Below are 22,353 nucleotides of genomic sequence, written 5' to 3' on the forward strand. Positions count from 1 at the left end.
TTCTTGCTTATCACTCATAACCTTTCTATAAATAGAGGTCTCTGTAATCACATCAATATATACTACTCAATACAATGTAGTCCTTATATGCGTCCGCTCTCCAATATATATATATTTGCATATCCAAAGCTTGAATTGTTTTTGAAATGTTAAGTACATAAAACATTCCATGGTTTTGCATCATCTAAGGAAGAGTTGGAATAGATGGCATCATCTGAGACAATGGAAGCTTGTGGAATCACTACAAAAATCAATAGATTTTTTGACGTGTCAAATAATAAACCACTTTTTGCCACGTCAGTAATTACTGACGTGGCAAAAGTGCCACGTCAATACATTTTTTATTGATGTGTTGGGTATATCACATAACTAATTAGTGACGTGGCACATCTCACACGTCAATAAATTGCAACGTGTCAAAACTTGCCACCTTGCTAAATTTAAATTAAATTAAATTTAAATAAATTATAAACAATAGTGACGTGGCAAATTACCACACGTCAATAATTATTGACGTGGCATTAATTCACACGTTAAAAATTAATAATAAAAATTATGTGTTTAAAAATTAATATTAGGTAATATACGTGCATAATCTAATTAATTAGATTGTTTAATCAATTTTATTAAAATTGTAAAATTTAATGGGTTTGAATTATAGGCTTCATTATAATTATATATAATAAGGTGCTTCATTAATTATTATGCAATGCTTTCACAATACGAAAACTGGACATGCATTATATTGATTATTTTCACTACCAAATTAATCATACTTATTTAATTAGACCTTTCATAGCTATGGTATGTATAGTTAGCTTAGGTGTTAAAATAATTAGCGAGCTTTCGAAATAATTAGGTGTTGAAATAATTACGTTTTGATACTCTAGAATATAAAAAAATGAACAAGTGATTTAAGAGCCACTTTTTATTTATTTATTTATTTTTTAAATTAAATTTTTAATTAGTAGCTAAGTTTTATAAAAGGAAAATGCTAGGTGTTCTTCTAGTATTCTCCTGGTGTCCTCCCAACTGTGATGTAGTTTTTAAAATCACCAATAAATTAAAAGTCAATAATGATAATCTCAAATTAAACGATAATTTTAAAAGCCACATCACAGTTGTGAGGACACCAGGAGAACACTAGAAGAACACCTACCATTTCCCTTTATAAAACCTAGCTACTAATTAATTAAGTAATTAACTTATACGGTATAAACCTAGCTAATTATGGTAGTTAAGTATACTTACCATAATTAGCTAGGTTTTTTTAACCTAGCTACTAATTATTGTAAGTATAATTATAAGTATAATTATAATTAAAATTATAACCTAGGTTATAATTATAATTATAATTAACCTAGCTAGGTAATTAAAATTATAATTGACCTAGCTAGGTAATTAAAATTATAATTAGCTACGGTATATATACTTCTAATTATAATAAAAATTATAACCTAGGTTATAATTTTAATTATAATTAACCTAGCTAGGTAATTAAAATTATAATTAGCTAGGGTATATATAGTAAGGACCCCTTTTCTGAAGAAATTGGCCTTGGGAAGGCCCCTGCTGGCCGTCCCATTGCGCCATCCTTTGTTCTTTCTTTTTTTTTCCCCTCTCCCTCTAGTGCTTTATCTTCTCTCCCGCCCAGCTCCCACAGTACTTCTCCTTCCCGCATTTTTCCTTTCTTTTCTTCTCCCTTCGGCCGGTCTAGCTTCCTCTCCCTCACTCTTCCTCAGCTCCCTCATCTCACTCTCTCTCTCTCTCTCTCTCTCAGCTCACTCAACTTGGAATCGGCGGCACTCTCTCTCTCAAGCTCACTCTTCATCTCCGGCTGGCCAGCTCCATCTCCCCGTCGTTGTCTCCGGCGGTTCTTTGGCCTCAGCTTCTCTAGCCATCTCCTCTCTTCAGATATATATATATATATATTGTTTTGTTTTATATGTTTTATATTGTATTGTTTTTATCAATTTTATGTTTTATTTTGTCATGAATCCACGTGATGTTTCGTTAATGCACTGGATTGAGTATTTGTGAGCAAGTAATTGATTTGTTAGTTTTATTTTTTTGTATGGTATATCTATTAATTATTGTTGTATATGAACATGCATGCAAAATGAATATATAATGCTAGGTTCTTGTTTCAAATTAGTTTTTTAAATGTGTTTTGGTTTTAAAGTTCATATATATTGTGTTAATGTAAAAATATATATATATAAAAAAATAACCTAGCCAGATTTATTGTATTTAAGGTCTCCATAACGAACCTAGGTAGATGTTATATAGAAAAACCTTAAACCAAAAAAAAAAAAAAAACCTAATTCAAATATATATAAAATAGCCTACTTAGAATTATTTTGTTTAGGGTCCCACCAAAAATGCATTTAAATTTGGACTAAGTATTTTTATTTTTTTTTGGTTTTTCAAGATTAGATTATGTAAATGTTAATATATATATATATATATATATATATATATATATATATATATAGGTTTATATATATATATTTTTAAGTCTTATATATTTGTTCCTATTGTACATAGAGAAAAATGGACAAGAGTTGTAAATATGTGAGTCATTTACATATGGTAGTGAATATCATACATTGTATACGTAATTAATTGGGTGCGTGCTGTTTTTCGCAGGTTACCATGAGTACTAGGGGGAAGACAAGAGGACAGAAGCCCTCGTCTTTAGTACGGCAGTCTATGTCGCATGGGTCTCCATCGGACCACCTTGATGACAGCGAGCAACAAGACGTTGCTCAGCTTATGAGGTAGCAGGACGGGTATCAACCATTACTTCTAGGTGATGTGGAAGGGGAGATCCCTGTCCATAATTCATATGGCCCGACAAGCTTGGCCCGAATGGGGTATCGTCGTGATTCGTCTTCGTACAACATAGATGCATCATTGCATCCAACTCTCTGGCCGACGTACAGCGAGTTAGGGCTGAGTTCTCATGGCCATGTCGAGTGGCTATACGGCCAACGTAGCGCAGGTATGGACGACAATGAGAGACTGCCCCCGGAAGACATGAGTAGTGGGACAAGTGCCATGGATGACTCGCAGCCTAGTGACACTGCTCCCGCCGACTGGTTAGGCCCTTGCCAAGTCCGGACGATAAGTAAGTGTATATGCCCAAAATACAAACATATAAGTCTTACTTATTTGTAGTTAGTACTCAATTCGAAATAACTTACATCGGTAATTATTAATCTATTAGGTATCGATCCAGATGAAAACACCTGTTTAGAGGTGTTCACCATTAACGACTCGCACAGGTTGCTGGGGGTCCCCGCCGGGAAAAGGATGGTACTTGAGTACAATACTTCATGGCAGCTCGTAGGATTTAGCGCTATGAGGTTTAGACGAATGACCGGTAAGATTGTAAGGAGCAAAAATTATGTCCGAATACGGGACGACTGGACGAAGGTACCGGAGTGTATGAAGGAGGATATATGGGACGCCTTGATGGTATGTTTTAACTAGATGTTATACGATAGCATGTGTATTTTATTATGTCAAACACTCCTAATGCATATATATATATATATATATATACACACACACACACATATATTTTTGGTTTTCTTAATTTATCAATTTTGAACTTGTGCATGTTGACTTTTTTGTCCCGCCCGAGTGCAATATGGTTGCCGTAAAGAAGGATGTGTTTCGAGATATGGGCACCAAGCAAAGGACTTGGAGGCACGAGTTAAAAAAAGATTTTGCCATTCCGCCGGACGATACTCCGGACATCGTACGAGCGAGAGTGGGGTAAGAAAAGCTCTCCAAGTACGACCCCTTCGACTTGGAGATCTTGTTGGATAAATGATGTAGCAAGAAGAACCAGGTAGGTCATGAGTTATATTATAATTTTGTGTAGTTTCATTAATTGTAATTGTGTTATTATTAACATATTAAAAATGTTTAGGAGTATGCTGCGCATATAAAGAGCTTGTGAACATTGAACAATAGGCCCAATTGCACCGGGTCGAAGAGTTACGCCAGGGTGACACATGATGAGGTATGTGTGTAATTTACCCTATACTTATAGATGTAAACATATATATATATATATATATATATATATATATATATATATATATATATATAACATATCTGTATGTTTTATTTTTTCGGCAGACCATAAGTGTGAGCACTCCTCCTACACGAGCACAGTATTACATCCGCACACACAAGAAGAAGGATAGTCGATATCCGAATGACATAATCAAGGAGAGATGTGTATGCTACTCACCTTTCATATGTTGTTTTGCTTATTAATTTATTTGTGATTAATAGTTGTATGACGCACCAATAATTTATGTAACATACAGGAGATGTTCGAGGAGCTTATATCCACTGACCCTGCAGCATCGTCGAGCGTGACAGAAGGGACAGTTCGGTGGGCGCCGAACGACACGTACGCCCTGGCGATTGGAAATAAGTCTGAGTACGCTGGTAGGGTTCGGCAAGTTGGACCGAATGTTTTACTTGTGTGGGGCACCATACACTTATACTATACACCGTTACAGGCACGGTCATAGAAAGCCGGGCACTCCGCGGTCTCACAAGAACTTCTTGACAGAGCACTTGAGGCGAAGAGGGCACAGCACAAGGCACAGATGGATGCGTTGTTGGTCATAAAGAAAGCCCAGACAGATGCGCGGTTGGCCGCAGAGTAGGAGCAAACAGCTGCGCGGGTAGCTCCGCAAGTGGCAGAGTAGGTGGCTGCGCAGATGGCTGCAAAAAATGCGCAATTGGCTGAAAAGGAGGCTGAAAGCGACGCATCTTGCGGAAAAGGAAGCTCAGATGACAACACTGTTTAAGGCCAGTTTTCGCCACCTCAAGGAAATGATGCAGTCGAGCTTCATGCCCGAGGTGACTTAATACAAGGGAGCGCCAGATAGAGCTTCCGCACCCTTTGCGATTGTGAGATCATCGGTCAATAGTGGATCAAGTAATGACATTTTTTAATGGTCAATGTGGTTTTAGAATTGTCCCTATATATATGTGCACTTCTAAATTTAGAGTTTGGATATGTTGTAGTGATTCTTATTGATGATGTTGCAAATCCTATTGAATTTGGTTTATATCATAGTTGGTTTGGTGGTGGATGTGGGTTAGAGCTTTGCATTTGAAGTGTTTGGTATTGTGAGATAGACCACTATGGTCCTTGTAAAATGTAACGTTCATTTGATTTGATCACGAAAATATGTTGAGGGTGTAGATATAAATATGAATTTGTTGAGTATGATGACCTTTGTTTACATAGTGACGTTGCTCAATGATTAAGACTTGATAATATTCTAGAATATTGTTTGGTGATTGTTTGTTTTGTTATTTGCAGTTAGTGGCTATCATGGAGAGGATGTTATTGATATCGATGATGACTTGGATTGAACAAATGGTTGGCCATTCGCACTTGGTGTACATAAGTTATTTTGTTGATGTAATTGTATTTGTGATAATTTTCTTGATGTAGTTAGTTTTATTGATAACAGATATAGTTTTATTAGTGTATATGTCTTTATTTGTGGTTGGTGTATAGTTTTTGTGGTTGGCCATTTGCACTTGGTGTATATGTCTTTATTTGTGATAACAGAGATAGTTTTATTGTGTCATGAAGCTGGTTTTTGTTGATAGTTTGTTAGATGTGCATCGAACTTGTATGTCTGTGATCGACGTTGATGGATATGTATTATGTTATTTGCATGGATTGATGGATATGTATTATGTTATTTGCATGGATCGATGGATAAATTGTATATCAGGTTAAATCCAAGATTCGAGTAGAGCCCTGAAAAAATTCAAAAAAATATATAGGGAGAGGAAAAAAAACAAAATTTAAAAATGACCATTTTTTTTTACGTTTCAAGTTATGACACGTCACAATTTTATGACGTATCATAACGTTTGACATGTTGGAAAATTTCTGATGTGCCATTTTCTGACACGTCAAAAAATTTCTGACATGTCAGAAATTTCTTTTGACGTGGCAGGAGTGACACGTCAGAAAATTTGTTGACGTGTGAAATTGCCACGTCAACAAATCTTTTGACGCAGCAATTTCACACGTCAAAAAATTTTCTAACATGCGACTCCTGCAACGTCAAAAAAAATTTATGATGTGGCATTTTCTGACACGTCAAGAATTTTTTGACATGTCAGAAAATGACACGTCGGAATTTTTTTTTTTGATGTGCCACTTTTGACACGCCAAAAATTATTGACGTGTTAAACAGTGACACGTAAAAAAATCACTGTTTTTTACACCCATAATTTTAATGCCCGACACACGTCAATAAATTTTGGTGATGTGTCAAGCCACCTAACACGTCAAAAAAACCCTGTTAGGAAAAAATCCATTATTTTGTAGTGAATGCATATGAAAGGCTTAGGTGGCAATAAGAGTTAACGCCATTTGTTATCGACTGGTATTCGTTTGTTTGTTTTTTTTTTTTCTTTTTTTCTTTTCCGTTAGTGTACATGTATTCAATTTTACATGAAAGTGCCTAGTCAGCTACTTGATCTATTGATCTTCAATTTTACATGTTTGTGGGTTGTTGATTGGGCTACTTAAACTTGATTTTCTTTCTTAATGTAAATTAAAGTAATTTTCACAAGAATCCTGCTTCAATATTGAAGCGTTTATTTTTTGAAACAAAAATATTAAATTTTAGGGGAAACTTCATAAAGCTCCCCTGAACTTCCAGCCATTTTGACAAGCACCCCCTGAATTTTCAAAACTCTCACTTAGATCCCCTGAAATTTGGTTTGCTCTCACTTTGGACCCTTTTAGCGTTAAAGTCAAATAATTTGACTTTTTATACCAATTTTACCCTCAACCAAAACTACATCACCACCCAATCCAAAACGACGTCGTTTTGAGCATAATATTTAAAAAAAGAAAAAAGAAAAAGAAAAGAAAAATATTAAAAAAAAAAAAAAAAACGAAATCGGGGTGGTTGAGCCACCCCTGGCCGGTCTGGGGGTGGAAAAAAAAAAAAAACGGAGGGGGGGGGGTATCAGGTGCATTTGGAGGTGGCCAGACCAACCCCAAGGGGGTGGGGGTGGTTTCGGCCACCCCATATGGCCAGATTGGGGTGGCCGAAACCACCCCAGCCCCTTGGGGGTGGTCTGGCCACCCCCAAAAGCACCCGATCCCCCTTTTTTTTTTTTTTTTTTCTTTTGGCCAAGGGGGTGGTCCTGGGTGGTTCGACCAACCCTAGATCGACCAGGGGGTGGCTTGGCAAAAAATGGAGTGGTCTGGCCACCCCATTTTGGCCAAGGTGTGGCTGGAGCCACCCCGATTTTTTTTTTTTTTTTTTTTTTTTTTTAAGATTTTGCTTTTCTTTTTTTTTTTTTTTTAAAAAAAATTAATGCCTAAAACGACATCGTTTTGGGCTGGGTAGGTGTTGTAGGTTTAGGACACAAAACGACGTAGTTTTGCGAGAGGGTAAAATGGGTATAAAAAGTCAAATTGTTTGACTTTAACGTTAAAAGGGTCCAAAGTAAGAGCAAACCAAAGTTTAGGGGGCCTAAGTGAGAGTTTTGAAAATTCAGGAGGTGCTTGTCAAAACGGCTGTAAGTTCAGGGGGGCTTTCTGAAGTTTCCCCTAAATTTTATTTTCAAAGATTCAGGTATAAGTATTTTTACAAATTTTGTTACACCTTGACAACGCCTCCCTACAATTTTTTTTTTTTTTTTTTTTTTCTAAGAAATATGAGGGGTATTTTGATAATGTTGACCCTTCCTGTTAAGATTTAACAGAAAATCGTAACAGAATGATGAAATTGAAAAAAATTAAAAGATGGATATATTAAATTGGCACTTTTAAAGTTGAAGTGTATGATTACAAAATTGATGAAAGATTAGGAGTGGTAAATATAGTTTTTCCGAAAATTTTATCTTTTTAGCTAAATTGCAACAAATTAAACCGCACAAAGTCTGAGTATTGCTAATTTAGATTAAGAGCCTGTTTGAAATTGCGTTTGAAAACTTAAAAAATATTTTTAGTACTTAAAAAACTGTGCTAAACAAAAGCTAACATGTTTGGTAAAAATTTCAAAAATATTTATTTGACTTTTTTTACTCTTAAAATACACTTTTGACAAAAACTTAAAAATGAAGTTTTTGCCAAAAAACACTTTTTGACATTTTTAACGTAAAAACTTTATTTCTCAAATACAATCTAACAAAACAAAACACAAAAGTCAAACAAAAACACATATAATCTTCCATTAGCTCACTACAATTTTTTTAAAAAAATATTGTCTTAATTCTAAAATTGTAATTTTTATCAATGGAAAAACATACGCACAAAGCATAACTTGAAAAAAAAAAACATATCAACCTGCAAATATAGTTAATACTCCAATCACAATGTTTTGCAAAGTGCTGTGCTATTCTTATCAAAGTAGCACAAAATATTAGTTTTATATCTATATATGGATAACTAAATACAAAAATTTTACCTTTTTCGTTACACTAAAACAAAAGCCACATTGTATGAGTATTGCTAATACATATTAACAATAAAAAACACAAAAGCCAAACAAAAACACATTATAATCTTCCATGCCTATTAAAAATCCACATAATTTATTATCTTAATTTTGAAGTTACAGTTCTTATCAAAGAAAAAACACACACAAAGAATACAAACTGAAAAAATAATAATAATAAAAAAGTGCAAATACAATTAATTAATACCCAATCTCAATTTTTTGCAGACCGTTGTTCTATTTTTATCAGAGCAGTAAAAAAAATTTGTTTCACGTCTATATCTTGATAGCTAAATAATCTTGTTTGTAAATGAGAGAGAGAGAGTATCCTGGATGGATCATGGATGGGACTTGCAAGGTGATGAAGTGATAATATGGTAGAAATGCCGTATATGACCAACATTTTAACGGAAAAGGGCCGGCTTTGTTGATGAATAATCCCACATTTCTTGTAGACAAGATCTTGTGCATCTTTATAAAGAATGAGCAACCCTCTCTTATTGAACCGGTTTAGTGAGATGAGTTAGGCCCACGAATTTCTTCATGGTATCCGAGCCTATCACGAGACGAATGCTGTGGTCCATACTTCTTACCCCATGACAAGGACTAGCAAAAATACCGGCCTGCACATGAGGAGGGTGTTGAGAAATAGTTCTACATTGCCTGTACGTAGGCGCCCTAGCTGTCTTTTCGTAATTCCAGCAAGAGGACTAGTACATTACAAGGTTGTCTCTGACTCTCTGTCGCCACCCAAATATGTACTCAACAAACCCATATTATATGCACGTTACCTGCATCATTCATTCAATCAAGAATAATTAATCCTGATCAGCGTAGACTTAATTTGCAAGTAAATGAGTTATCAACTAATAACTCTCTCCATGTTATCAAGAATTCAAACAACCATTTAAGTGAAGATAAAGATAGCATTAGTTGAGATAAACCATTTGTAATTTGCATTTATATTTGTAATTTCTATGTTATCTCTTGTAACAGTTCTATATGTATATATAAAGCCTTAACTACAATAAATGGTAAAGCAGTATAACCCAAACACTAGTGTTACCAAATTATCACAAAATGTAATTGTCTGGTCAAAATCCCATCATTAATGTTTCTCCAAAAGTTCCTTGCGATTCCTTTTATGTGTGTCAGCTTTCCATCCATGGCGTCATGGCCTTTTGAGAGCAAGTGCAGAGGCCACATTGATGAATGTCTCTCACAAGCTCAGTGCCTCTTAGAGGCTATTGGGAAGAGGGTTTAGAATGTTTTGCTTAGGAGCCTTTTAATTGGGTCATGCCACTTTCACATTTAAAAAATAAAATAAAATAAAATAAAAAAAACAACTTCTTTTAACTGGAATATTTGGGTTTCACCCAAATCTCCGATATTCGGGTTTCACACGAGTCGGGTAAACTCGAACTTTCACTTGCAAAAAACTAACCCCAAATGACTTACCACTCAAGCCAACTTCTTGGGATTACATTCTGCTTTGTTTTACTTGATATAAGAATATTGTCCAATGGAATTTAGAGCAATTAATGAGGTTTGGTGAAGGCTGTGCATGATCAGAGAGATATTGATGTATCAAAGTATTTTACTGCATATCCGAGGTACCATAGTTAATGTCCTTATAACCATCCCCTCAGGCCTTCGTTTCCATTATTCAAATAGAATCCCATTCCTTTTGCCTCTTTCTTTCTCCATCAGATGTCGCTTTTCAACTTATAATCCTGCGGGCCTCCATATCCATCCATCTTTGTTCTTTCTGTGTTTGAAGCAATCCCGGCCGCAATGAGACTAGCGGAGTTCATGATTCTTCTGTGTCTTCTGTCGCTGGCTTTTGGTGCCTCTGATGCAGCAGCAAGGATGACATTAGAAGCAGTCAGCAAGTGCAAGTCCAAGAGACTCCATTTTCGCTCAGACCACTTGTCTGTGCCTGAGAAGTATAATAACACTTCAGCAGAAGACAAAAGAGTGGTTCCTACTGGTCCCAATCCTCTGCACAACAGGTAGAAGTGAAGGAGCTTTATGGAGCAGAGCTCAAACTTGGCTTATATTATATATTCATGCAGTACTATTATTTCTCAATGTTAATGTTATCCAGAGGAAAGTGAAAGATTTGCTTCTTTATGATAGCCCATTTTCTATTCTTTTCCTTTCTGTTCTTGATTATGTAAATTTTCTGAATTTCTAAACTCATGTTCCTTCAACTATTATCAGCATTGATACAGTTTGCAAAAGCTTATATGGGGGAAGAAAAATCAAAAGAACATAAGCAAAAAAGATGCATGGTTTTGAACCTGGTTTATAAGTTCTCTTTTCTTTCTGTTTTTTTTTTTTTTTCTTCCTTTTTGGATCTTGAACATATAAAATAAATTTAATAAACCTTTCTTGCGTTTATGGGTGGCTTCGAAGGAATGAATTCATAACAATTACCTGTTCAAATCGTGACCGAGTTCTTTTGTTTGCTTGTGCACGCTAACATTTATTTAGACAAATGAGTTGGATATACAACCCCTCACATTATCTATCTAAATTATTAACAATTCGAACAAATGCAACAATCCTTATCCGGGTTTGAGTTCATGCCTCAAGCAACTTGGTTTTTTCTCAGTTTTCTTATCCTTGTGCTTCGGTTCATTTCTGAGAACCCGACAAGCTAACATTTATTTGGACAAATGAGTTGTCACATTATCTATCTAAATTATTAAAAATTCTAACAATAAAACAATCCTTATTCGGGTTTGAGTTCCATGCAGCAAGCAACTTAGTTTTTTTTTTCTCAGTTTTCTTGTCCTTGTACTTCTGTTCATATCTAATGCGTGGAAGTGGGAAACTTTGGAAAATTATAAGGAAATACTGAAAGGGAAATGGTACGGTCATAACTCATAAGGAAAAAGGAAGTTGAATCTTTTCCCTCACCGGCCAGTATCAACTGGACATGTTCCTGATTCGGGTAATGGCATTGAATATAGGTCAGAAGAGAATTTAATGGCTCCTGTAGCATGCAACTGCATCAGCATGCATTGAATTCAAAGCTGTTTTTTTTTTTTTTTTTTTTCTACGGCACAATTCGAATGGTTTTAGTCATCCAAAAAAGCTACTTTTCTACCTAAATCACTATTGCTTTTTCAACTTTATCACGAAATCTACGTCTGGGGCTACAGCTATATGTGTTAGGTCGTGTTCATTCCATCAAAGCAAATTAAGCGGTGGGTTGTAGTGCATGCTGCAAAGAGAAAAGTCAAGGTGGACACAGAAGAGGATATTGGATTTCGTGTATGGAAGAAGACACCCGTTTGGAGAGAATGATTTGGTTATGATTGTGTCTCGTCGTCCAATCGAGTTTTCAATGTGTTACTCATAAAACATCATGTGGCCTTGTTTGGTAAAAGGGTTGGAGTTGGCCAAAATACTATTTATCATCATTTTTTTAAAAAATTAACATTAAAACATTCTAATTTTTTCACTTTTTATATTAAATCATTCACTTTTTATTATTATTCAAATAAAAAAATCACTACAAAACAAATTTTTTTTTTCACTTTTCCATACCACTATTTCATTTTTTTATACCAAACATTTTTATTTTTTTTTTACATCAATCTACATCAACTACAGTGTCTAGGCCAACCCATTTACCAAACATCACCCTAATGAGTTAATGGGTACTCTCAAAATTAGAGTTGACTTTTGAAGAAGAGCATCTTAAACTAATGTTTTAGAGTAAAGATTTTCGGCAACTTGGGGTCATCCCAGTGTCTCTGCCAAAGTCTGACACGGCCAATTTTTTTTTTTTTTTAAATTGAAGAAGAGAGATATTAAAAGGAAATCTAAATTTGAGGTATTAACACTAAATTTGAGGTATTAGCATCAAATTTGAGACATTAGCACCAAATTTAGGATGTTCGAATCCCTTTTGGGTGATACAATCCATAAAGGGTTAACCTTCCACCCCTACATTTTAGTTTTGAATCCAAAAACAAGTTTTAAGGCATGAAAAATTAAATATTAACTCATAAAAATTTAACTAACAAAAAAAAAAAATGACAATTTTTATTTATTTTTTAATTATTTTTAATATATGTCCCACAAAAGGCAGCCGCATAGCAAGACTCAATGTTTTAATTAACTCATTATAATTATATTTAGTTTTTATATACCATTTTCCTCATTGAGCAAAATAGGTAAAATGAAAATTTTGCTACGATAACTTTTAAATATAAAAATTTACTATAGCACATTAAAGAAAATAAGATTTGTACGAACACTTTCTGAGATGAGTTACTTGAGCAATCCGAGAGATGAAATCTATAAAAAAAGAGTAGGATAAGAGCTTGCTGAGTGTGCCGGCGGAGGATAGCTCTAATGCTTAAGCCAATCAATGTTTCTTAAAGAGAAAGCAAATGAATTCTTTTTACAATAATTAACTAGATACTTAGTAGGAGCCCTTTATAGGCATTAAGTAGTTGTTATAGTCGAGTGTGGCCCTTGAATTCTCGGCTCTCATGTTCCCGAGGAGTCCTGTGCGAATAATGCTGAAATCGCGAATAGTTGGATCATGGATCATGGCAAATCTTAGGATCGTGGTTCGATGCTTTTAGCTCGGCCATGTTTATTCTATGCATGGCTTGGCGTTTTAAGCTCGGCCAGATTTACTTGGAACGTGGCCTTCACACTTTAGACATCTGGGTCTCTGATGTACCCTAATAGGCTTGTGTAATTTATTAATGTGGGCCTTACCTTCATGGGCCTGCACAACAATCCTTGGTTTGGGCCCTTTATTGGTATTTTGGCAGATCCATTACCCAACAAGATTGTGAGAACTTTATTTTTTTATTAGTTTCTTATCCTCGCTCCCTTCTCTCTTCTCCTTTTTTAGTCTTTCTCTTTGTAAAAAGCACACACTCACTCGCCGCCACACGAGACGAAGCAAAGGGAGAGCACTTGCCACCAAACAATCTCTAATCATGTTCTCCACTTTCTCCTCCTCTCCTAGTGGAGGTAGTGGTCGTTGCCGTGGATGCGACTCTACTTCAATGCAATTCGACTTCATTGCCCCAGGTAAGCTCGGGCCTGACCATTCCGACTCGAGGTCGGATCCGACCCCTCCCAAACTCGGACACGGCTGCAGTAGACCAGTCCCTGCTTCCTCGAATTTGCCTCCAACTTCTCTCCTTTCATTTTGTCCATCAAAGCCCCACCTGTTGGCCGTAGCCATTCAATCTCGCTGCTGCCGGATTCAACGCCCAAGCAACCCATTTTCTTCAAGGAAGAAGAATGTGCCTACACACATTTTAGACAAGAGAGAGAGAGAGAGAGAAGTGGAAAGAAAAATTGAAAATAATATTTAAAGAATGTAAAGAGTGAAATAAATAATAAGTTGGAATTTGTATTGAAAATATAGTAGCTAAAATAGAAAAATATTGGGAAAAATACACATACCTTAAAATATTTCCCCATTGTCAACTCTCACTTTCTCCTAAATAACTAATTGTGTCAATGTCTCACTTAAATTACCAAAATAATGTCAATGTCTCACTTTATGCTAGTAAAAATACAAAAATGACCTTAAATGTTTTTTAATAAAATCAGAATGTCTTTATAAGTTTTTTTTTTAAATGGTTTAAAAAATAGAACAAAAACTAAAAAAATCACCCCATTGGTTTTCATTTTTTAAATTTTAGTTTTATTTATTTTTATTTTTAAAGATTTTTATTTTTTTTAAAAAAATTATTATTATTATTTTTTTTAGTTTTTAGTTTTTTGTTATAATTTTTTTTTTTTTTAAAAAATTGTAATATTTTTTTATGAATATATTTTTCATTCGGGGACATTGAAATTGTTTTAGTAGTTTAAGTGTAACAACCCCGATGGGCAAATCAATTAACTAGTAATTGACCATATGGTTCGCCTCCCAGCCCTATTTCGCACTAGATAAGACTCAGGAATTCAACCTCTCTTAAGAGAGAGACCTCAGCGGAAGACTTTACTAAAACCAAAGGAAATAGAGAGCAGTAATAAATCATCATACAATTATACACTAGAGTAACAAAATTCCTCATAACATAGAAATAGTCATCAAATGTACTGGTCATCAGACCATCGCCAAAATAAGAATACAATCTATAACATAATATCATTATTCCAACAAAAGATCAACAAATCAAATCCTAGGTCTAAGCTTAAGTAGGGCTAACGAGATTAAAATCTCAATCATATTATCACGGACAGTTCCTCCATCCTTCCACTTAGATCTCCATCAAACCGGGTCCATGTCCTAAAAAATTACTCTAATCAAATCCTGTGCTATCACCCAAGTCGACTTCGACGGCATCCTCGCCAAGGATAGCTAAACCGCACAGATATTCATAATGGAATGGGGAAACATAAATAAATGGGTAAGTCTAAAGATTTAGTAAAAGTTAACACAGATAATGCCCATGCCAGTTTAGGTAATGAACTCCATTTTTATAAAGCAAGAAACAGTTCCATATGACAGTTTTTATCAAGGATGTGATATAGATATATGATATATGCATATGATATAGAGTGACAGTCATAGTTCAATAATATGGTCTACCCAAGATATTACCCATTCTCAGCAGGGTTGATGCTATCCCGAGGGACCTATAATACAATGTAGGTGCCCCAGTCATTGTACGCTACCGCACATAACACTAGCGACATAACCGAGTCCGACCTCGAGTGGCCTACATCACTAATGATGTCCGTCCTGTAGTAACATAGCCATTTGGGAATGGTTGCACCATGTCATAAAATCATTGGATCCAAAGCTCACTCAACACATACATTTGACCATAAAGCTAACATGTATAGTAAGCCCATGACCATTATAGCCACGTAACAGTGTACCATGTCATACGATGCAAATTATCTTGTATATATTTTACATGCATGTTTTTACAAGTCTCACTTAATTAACTAGCTTTTGGACGTTTCCTTCCTCTCGGACCAGCATTGTGCTCACCGCAGTTGGGGATATGGCGAGGTATAAATACAGTGCTTCTCCAGGAATGGTTCGGCTAAGCAGAGCTAGTCTAACTAGGTACTTCTTTAGCTGTTCGAATGCATGTTCACACTCTTCGGACCATTCAAACGCCTTTCTTAAAATTTTAAAGAAATGGAGGCATTTGTCGGTGGACAGAGAGATGAATCAATTTAATGCTGCAATTCACCCCGTCAACTATTGGAGTTGTTTCATATTCTTCGGGGATTGCATATTCATGACCGATTGAATCTTTTTGGGAGTAGCTTCTATTCCTCAGCTTGACACCATGTAACCGAGGAACTTTCCTGAAGAGACTCCGAAGGCGCACTTCGCTCGGTTTAACTTCATTTCATATTGCTTCAACGTCTTAAACGTCTCTTGCAAATCATGTGAAGGATCAAGAAGTAACACACTCTTGACAAGTATGTCATCGACACTCTTGACTCCTGACTAGTACAACGTTGGCCAACCAATCAGTGATTAACCTCTTTGATGAACCCGACATGTAGCAACTTCTCCTCTTCTTCAGCAATGGACATGTACGATCGGGAGTGAACTTTCTTCATTTTTGCTTAACCGATTTCATTTCTGGATCTACATTCAGCTGGTGAACAATCTCCTTTGGGCTGATCCCAGGCATGTCTTCGTGCATCCATGCAAACACCTCCATGTTTTCCTGAAGGAAGCTGATAAGGCCTTTTCAGATTTCAAGAGACAATTGTGAACCTATCTTCACAACTTTGCCTTCTCCCATTAGGACCTCTTCCAATTCTTCGGCTGGTTCGCCCTTTGATTCTTCCTTGCTACCGCTGCATACATTACTAATCATTAAAGCCTTAGAACCTAAGGGTTTCTTCAGCAAAGTGTTGTAACACTTCTTGGTTGCCACCTGATCTCCTTTTACTTCTCTGACCCCCCTCTTTCGTCGGGAACTTCATCTACAGATGGTAAGTTGAATTTGTAGCCTTCAACTTGTTCAATGATGACCGACTGATGATGGCTTTTGATAAGCGCCGAATGTTGCACATTCGAGCCCCTTAATTTACTTATGTTAATTCCTTAGCCTTGTTATTTATTTGATTTTGTTTTGTTTTTGTCTTTTAGGTCTTATTTGACAAACCATTGGAAATTGGGCTTAAAAGGGCAAAAAGCTGGGCATTCTGGATCTAGGATCGAGCGCACCTGCGCTCAAACGTCTGCGGCTAAGGATCGAGCGCATACCTGCGCTCGTGCGCATATCAGCTAGGCTCGAGCGCACCAAATCTTGGATCGAGCGCACACGGGCGTATAGTGCACGACAAGACTCCTTTTCCAGCTTGGGCTTGGTTAATTGGGAGACTGACTTCCGACTTTTTGAGGATTTCTAGGGTTTTAGGGTTTTCTAATTCCCTATAAATAGGGCTCTAAACATTGTGAATAGATAGACCGCTTTTGAGTGCAAAATTCAGTAAAATTGTCCTTGGAGCTTAGAATATCATGAGCGGCTAAACCCCTTCGTGGGGTTTTGATGTAACCCTATCCAAGCACAATGGTTTGATTGTATTTAATTTCTGGAATTTCAATTTATGCTTGTTGATTGTATAACTATGAGAATTGCTACCTTTTGATTCTGTTCTTAATTATTAAATGCAATTGTACTTAAATTTCAAAATCAATATTTGTGAAATTCTTCTCTTGTCTTAGAAAGTATTTTACTTTTGTTGATCTCAAATCATTCTTGTTTTCTGTGATTATGAGGATGATGGTTATACAATGGGTTTAATTGACATATGATCAATAGGATTTGATAAGCCATGCCTAGGGAAGATGGATTGTACTACACCCTAGTTTAGTGTAATTTTGGTAGACAGTCCGTGCCAACCGAAGATGGGTTACACTTATTCATTGATTGTATGTATCCTGTTAAAGAATTTGATAATTTATACCGCATCTTAGTGGTTAGGTGGACGATTCGTGCCAACCGAAGATAGATTGTAGTGTCCCAGAATTTTCAAAGCTATTTAAATAGATTATTTTGATAATGATGTTATTTTAATATCCATTGTAGCTAAGGATTTTAATTCTTGGGAAATTTATGAGAGTGGTAATTAGAGAATGGTAATTGGTGAAATAGTATAGGGTTGGTGAAATAGTAAAATGAGGGTATAATTGTAAATTGAAGATAGAATGAGGGTATAATCGTAAATTGAAGGTAGAATAGTATAGGGTTGGTGAAATAGTATAGGGTTGGTGAAATAGTATAGGGTTGGTGAAATAGTAAAATGAGGGTATAATTGTAAATTGAAGAAAGAATGAGGGTATAATCGTAAATTGAAGGTGGAATAGTGTAGGGTTGGTGGAATAGTATAGGGTTGGTGAAATAGTAAAGGGTTGGTGGAATAGTGTAGGGTTGGTGGAATAGTATTTGATTTTCTCCTATAAATAGAGCTCTTCTCCTTCAGAATTTTTCACCACTCATCTCCTCTCCCATCTCTTGCATATATTCTTCCTTCTTCCGCTTTTTACTCGGTCTTTCTTCTTTCTAAGAGTGTTTACTCAGAACAGAGAGAGAAAGGGCGAGACCAAGCGCTACAAGAAAGAAAGAACACAAGAGATAGCGGACTTCAGAAATTAGTTTCAAAAGATATACTAGTGGTGTTAGTCATATTGGAGCAACTAGATTCCTTCATACCACTTCTAGCTTCAGTCTAGAGGTAAGTAAATTCACTACCCCTTCTAAAGTTACTTCATGTCATGCTATTTATTCATTCTTTAGTAAATTGTAAATGATTATTTTATTTACGTATTATGAAGTTATGTTGCATGCATGAAGGATTTCTAAAAGAATTATTTAGAAAGTTTATATTTCTTTAAAGGCTTTTTAAGCACAACAAGTTTATATTTGGAAAAGTTTCCATTTTAAGAAAAGAAAGTTGAGAAATGATGATGATTATAAGAAAGAAAAATGATGATAAACCCTCCTACATGTTGCCCTAAGATGCATCAAAAGAAGTACAAAGAAAAGTACAAGAGATGAGATAAATGTTTATGAAATGAGGGCACATGTATGGAGGAGAGTATTTTTGGCCCCAAGATAAGATAAGATGAGAGTTCGGTACCGATACTCGGATGGAGGCGAAACCACTGAAGGAGGCTATGCCAGAAGGTGGTATTCCATCAACTAGACCGTTGAGTGCACCAAGAAAGAGTTAATTGACGGTCGGGCATGGCTGAGGCCTCAGTTCAGTGCCATGGTCACAGGACCCGCAACCCTCGTGCACAGGGGTAATAGTGTACATGGGCCTTATTATGAGAAAATGATACTATATTTTCAACGATGATATGCTATGATGATTTACAGAGATTATTTATAATGATGCATTATGATGATGATTTATAAAGATGATTTACAACGATGATCTATTACTAGATGTAATAGTATGTATATGTTACGGGAGATGCAACCGTACATACAGATATTATTATGGCTAGAATTATATTTATTTGCGAAAATGATTTTCAAAACTGAGAACAAGGAGTAAAACTATTTATGGTTGTGGATTTTACTTGCTGGGCCCCATTTGGGCTCATTCAGTTTTATTTCTTGTTTTCAGGTAGAAAGGATGCTGGAATAGGAGGCCGGAATGGGGTGGGAATAATTATTAATTTTCAAAGTCTTTTCATATAAGTTATTGTAATGATATGATATTCCGCAACTAAAGTTTAATGTTTTCTAATTTCGCTTGTAATAAAATCTCTTGAATAATGTTTTATACATTTTTCGTATCCTCTAAAATCAAGTACTCTGATAGACCTTATAGATCTTTGCAAAAAAAAAACTTTTGTTGTAAAAGAAGAAAAGTGGCAAACTCAGCCTTAACGGGCTGGGGATGTTACAATTTTGGTATCAGAGCAAAGGTTATAAGGTTCTGGCAGACTTTTCAAAAAAAAAAAAAAAAAAAAAAAAATTTGGGGGGTTAATGAGAAGCCACATTCCGGCCAAGTAGAGTGTGCATTGTTGTGTGGTCTCTAATAAATGATGCATGAGCATTTTTCTAATGGTTAATTTTTTTGTTAAAAAAAAAAAAAAAAAAAAAAAAAAAAAAAAATCATCCTAGTGTGATTAATTTGGAGGATTTTATTATTGTGATCATGTTAATGACGGAGATGAATTTTTATTTTATAGATAGGTTGTGATCTATAGTATCTGCCTATTTGGATTTGCGGCAGTTTTCTAGAGTATCGATTGATAAGGGTATATTTTAAGGTGTCTCGAGGATTTAGAAAAGATTATTGATCATGATTTAAAAATCGTATGATGATTTTATAGATTTAGGTTGCGAGATGATTTGTGAAATTAACTTGGCGACAAAATGGTTTTATGGATTTAGGTTGTGAGACAAATTGTGTAAGTGATTTGGTAATGAATGGTCTTATGGATGTCGGTTGTGAAATGATTCTTGAACTGAATTAATGATATAAGAGTTTATATGAGTTTTTGGTAATGGCTAAGGTTTGGTCGATGACAATAATGATACTATGATTGATGTTATAATATATGGATTGATGAATAAGGATTACGTAGTGGCATGAAGTGAATGCCTAAGTATTGCAGGGATAAATGCAAATGAGGTATACCCTAGAATCTATAAGATATTTTGATATATAAAGTTGTGGTTTAAGGATTTTGATATTTTCAAATGATTGTGATGACTTTAAGGTACAATTCATGAAATCTTTGAGGTGATTCTTAGAATTTGAGGTGCTAGGTTTTCTGTAATTGAGGTAAATTATATTGAAGTGATGCTTAAAGTTTTGAGGATGAATTGATGCTCCTAGGTTGTGGATAATATTTAAATTTTGAGGCATTAGTGGATATGAAATTATGAGAAATTTTAGTTACATGCCAAAGCTTTTGATATAATTTTCTTTTACTAAGTAAAGATAATGGATTATTATTCTTGAGGTAAATTGAAGCATAAAGGTAAGAGTTGAAAGACCATATGATACAGTGATATAATATAGTGACATGATCTAAATTTCTCTTATAAGATATATGTTCAATGATATTAACGTATTTTAGAGGTTGAAAACATGTGATGGTGCATACTTAGATGTTTTATTGAGTGATTAACTTTTTTAAACAGATTGTTTGTTTAAAGGAAGTTATTACAATGACAGAATGATTTCATAATGAATATTGAATGAGCACTGAATGATTACGAAAAGAAATGTTTGGAGAACAAGCTCCTTATAATATTACATACCAGTGTCCATAAAAAAAAAAAAAAAAAAAAGAGAAGGGAATTTGTTGCATAAAGAGATACGTGGTAATGATGAGCAGATGATTCCTCAAAGCTGCTCCAGGAAGATTATTTCTGCACAGAGAAAACCTAGTATGAGCATAATCGTATATTTATATAATTGAATTATCAAAGAGAATATTTATTTCTAATGAGGTACCTGACTAGAGCGTGTGCGGAGAGACTTGCAACACCCCTGAACATCGACCCGGAGTTTTTCGTGCTGTCGCTGGAGACGTTCGGTATTCTTCTCCATTTCTAGCATCTTTGGTCCCAAGTATTCTGCGTAAGATAACATCATCTTTTTCAGCTGAGTATTCTCCTGCTTCAAATCCACGTGTTTTCGTTTGTAGTATTTGAGCAGTCGCTGTAAGACCCCGATTTGGTTTCTTGAGACTTTCAGCTCAACATTTCTGGCACTCAAACGTTGTGCCATGTCAGAAACTGAAGCAGCACCTTGGATACTGAATGCCAATGAGTTATTAATAGCATCAGTATCCGACCTATCAGCTAAGAACGTTTGATCCCGTGGAATTACGAAACCTTTGGCCACTGCTACAGCAGTAGAATCATGGAGCATGACAGAATCGTGAATAGTGATAGGACGATTGTCAAAGACAAAAGTTGGCTGCCATACGTTAGGATATGCAGCAGGTTCATTAGGGTGTGTAACAGGTACGACGGGATGAATAGCAGACACTTCAGGGGGAACAACAGGCACCTCCGGTTGCACGTCAGGCATAACAATGGGTTGTGCTGCAGGAGCAACATTCAAATCGAGGTTGTTAACAGATGATGATGATACTCCCATATTTAGGAGAGTAAGGAAAAATAGTTGAGAATACGAAGAAATTGGGAGAGATGAAGTACTGAGAAGAGACTAAGCGTTAGGAACTGAAGAAATTTTGTGAAGTTTCTGGAAGCAGCAGACGAGTGGCTTTAAAGGAATTTTTCACTTCAGGTGAAATAAACAGTAAACAACAAAGCGTTAGGCGACCTCGGGCCGCGATGGAAATTTTGTCAAAAGATCCCGTGGAAGTAGGATCTTGTCTCCTGTCATAAATTCGACTGAGCTCATTTTTCAAACCCACTGTTCAATCAACGACTTCAAATACCATGCGTGGGCAACTGAATGAATTGTCATGCCAACGCGCACCACGCGCTCGTTCATTACCAGAAATCTTTCCTATAAATTCCCACATCTTTCTCCATTGCAACACATGCCTTCTGATCATACCCCTTCGCCTGAAATCTTCTGTTAATAGCCTTCCATACAATGAAAGCTCGACTTTTCCTCCTAGTTGAGCGTGTCCTCAAGAGAAAAATGCAGCCTCACGATTTGATTCACAAACCCAACTCCTTATACTCTCAGTAGTAAACCATTGAAGCAAGATTATCGTTGATCATGTCCTGATGAAGCAAGATTATCCTTGATCATGCTTCTCAGGCTAAATATCTCTCTTTCCTTCTCAGTCTTCGTAAATGACAGAAGAGAGAGAGCATCCGATGTGGGTATTTTGAAAGTCTCACATACATGCCA

The 22,353-nt window shown here is 35.7% G+C and overlaps 1 protein-coding gene and 1 pseudogene across 1 annotated transcript; one reads left to right on the forward strand and one right to left on the reverse strand.

The window, feature by feature from the left end:
- Positions 1-2,871: 2,871 nt before the first annotated feature.
- On the forward strand, positions 2,872-5,412 carry LOC148583856 (uncharacterized; annotated as a pseudogene).
- Positions 5,413-20,826: 15,414 nt separating this feature from the next.
- Positions 20,827-22,049, reverse strand: LOC148583857 (uncharacterized). Its single transcript, XM_088510692.1, has 2 exons — positions 20,974-22,049; positions 20,827-20,888 (listed from the first exon to the last, which is right to left on the reverse strand). The coding sequence occupies exons 1-2, from the start codon at positions 21,622-21,624 to the stop codon at positions 20,883-20,885; spliced, it is 657 nt and encodes a 218-aa protein (XP_088366818.1). The 5' UTR covers positions 21,625-22,049; the 3' UTR covers positions 20,827-20,882.
- Positions 22,050-22,353: the final 304 nt, after the last annotated feature.

This window comes from Corylus avellana, chromosome 9 (genome assembly GCF_965113065.1).
Source record: "Corylus avellana chromosome 9, dhCorAvel1.hap1.2, whole genome shotgun sequence".
In the NCBI taxonomy this organism is placed as follows: domain Eukaryota; kingdom Viridiplantae; phylum Streptophyta; class Magnoliopsida; order Fagales; family Betulaceae; genus Corylus; species Corylus avellana.

What these genes read in the sequence shown, in the direction of transcription:
- LOC148583857 (XM_088510692.1), bottom strand. Translation starts at nt 21,624, where the DNA reads ATGGGAGTATCATCATCATCTGTTAACAACCTCGATTTGAATGTTGCT.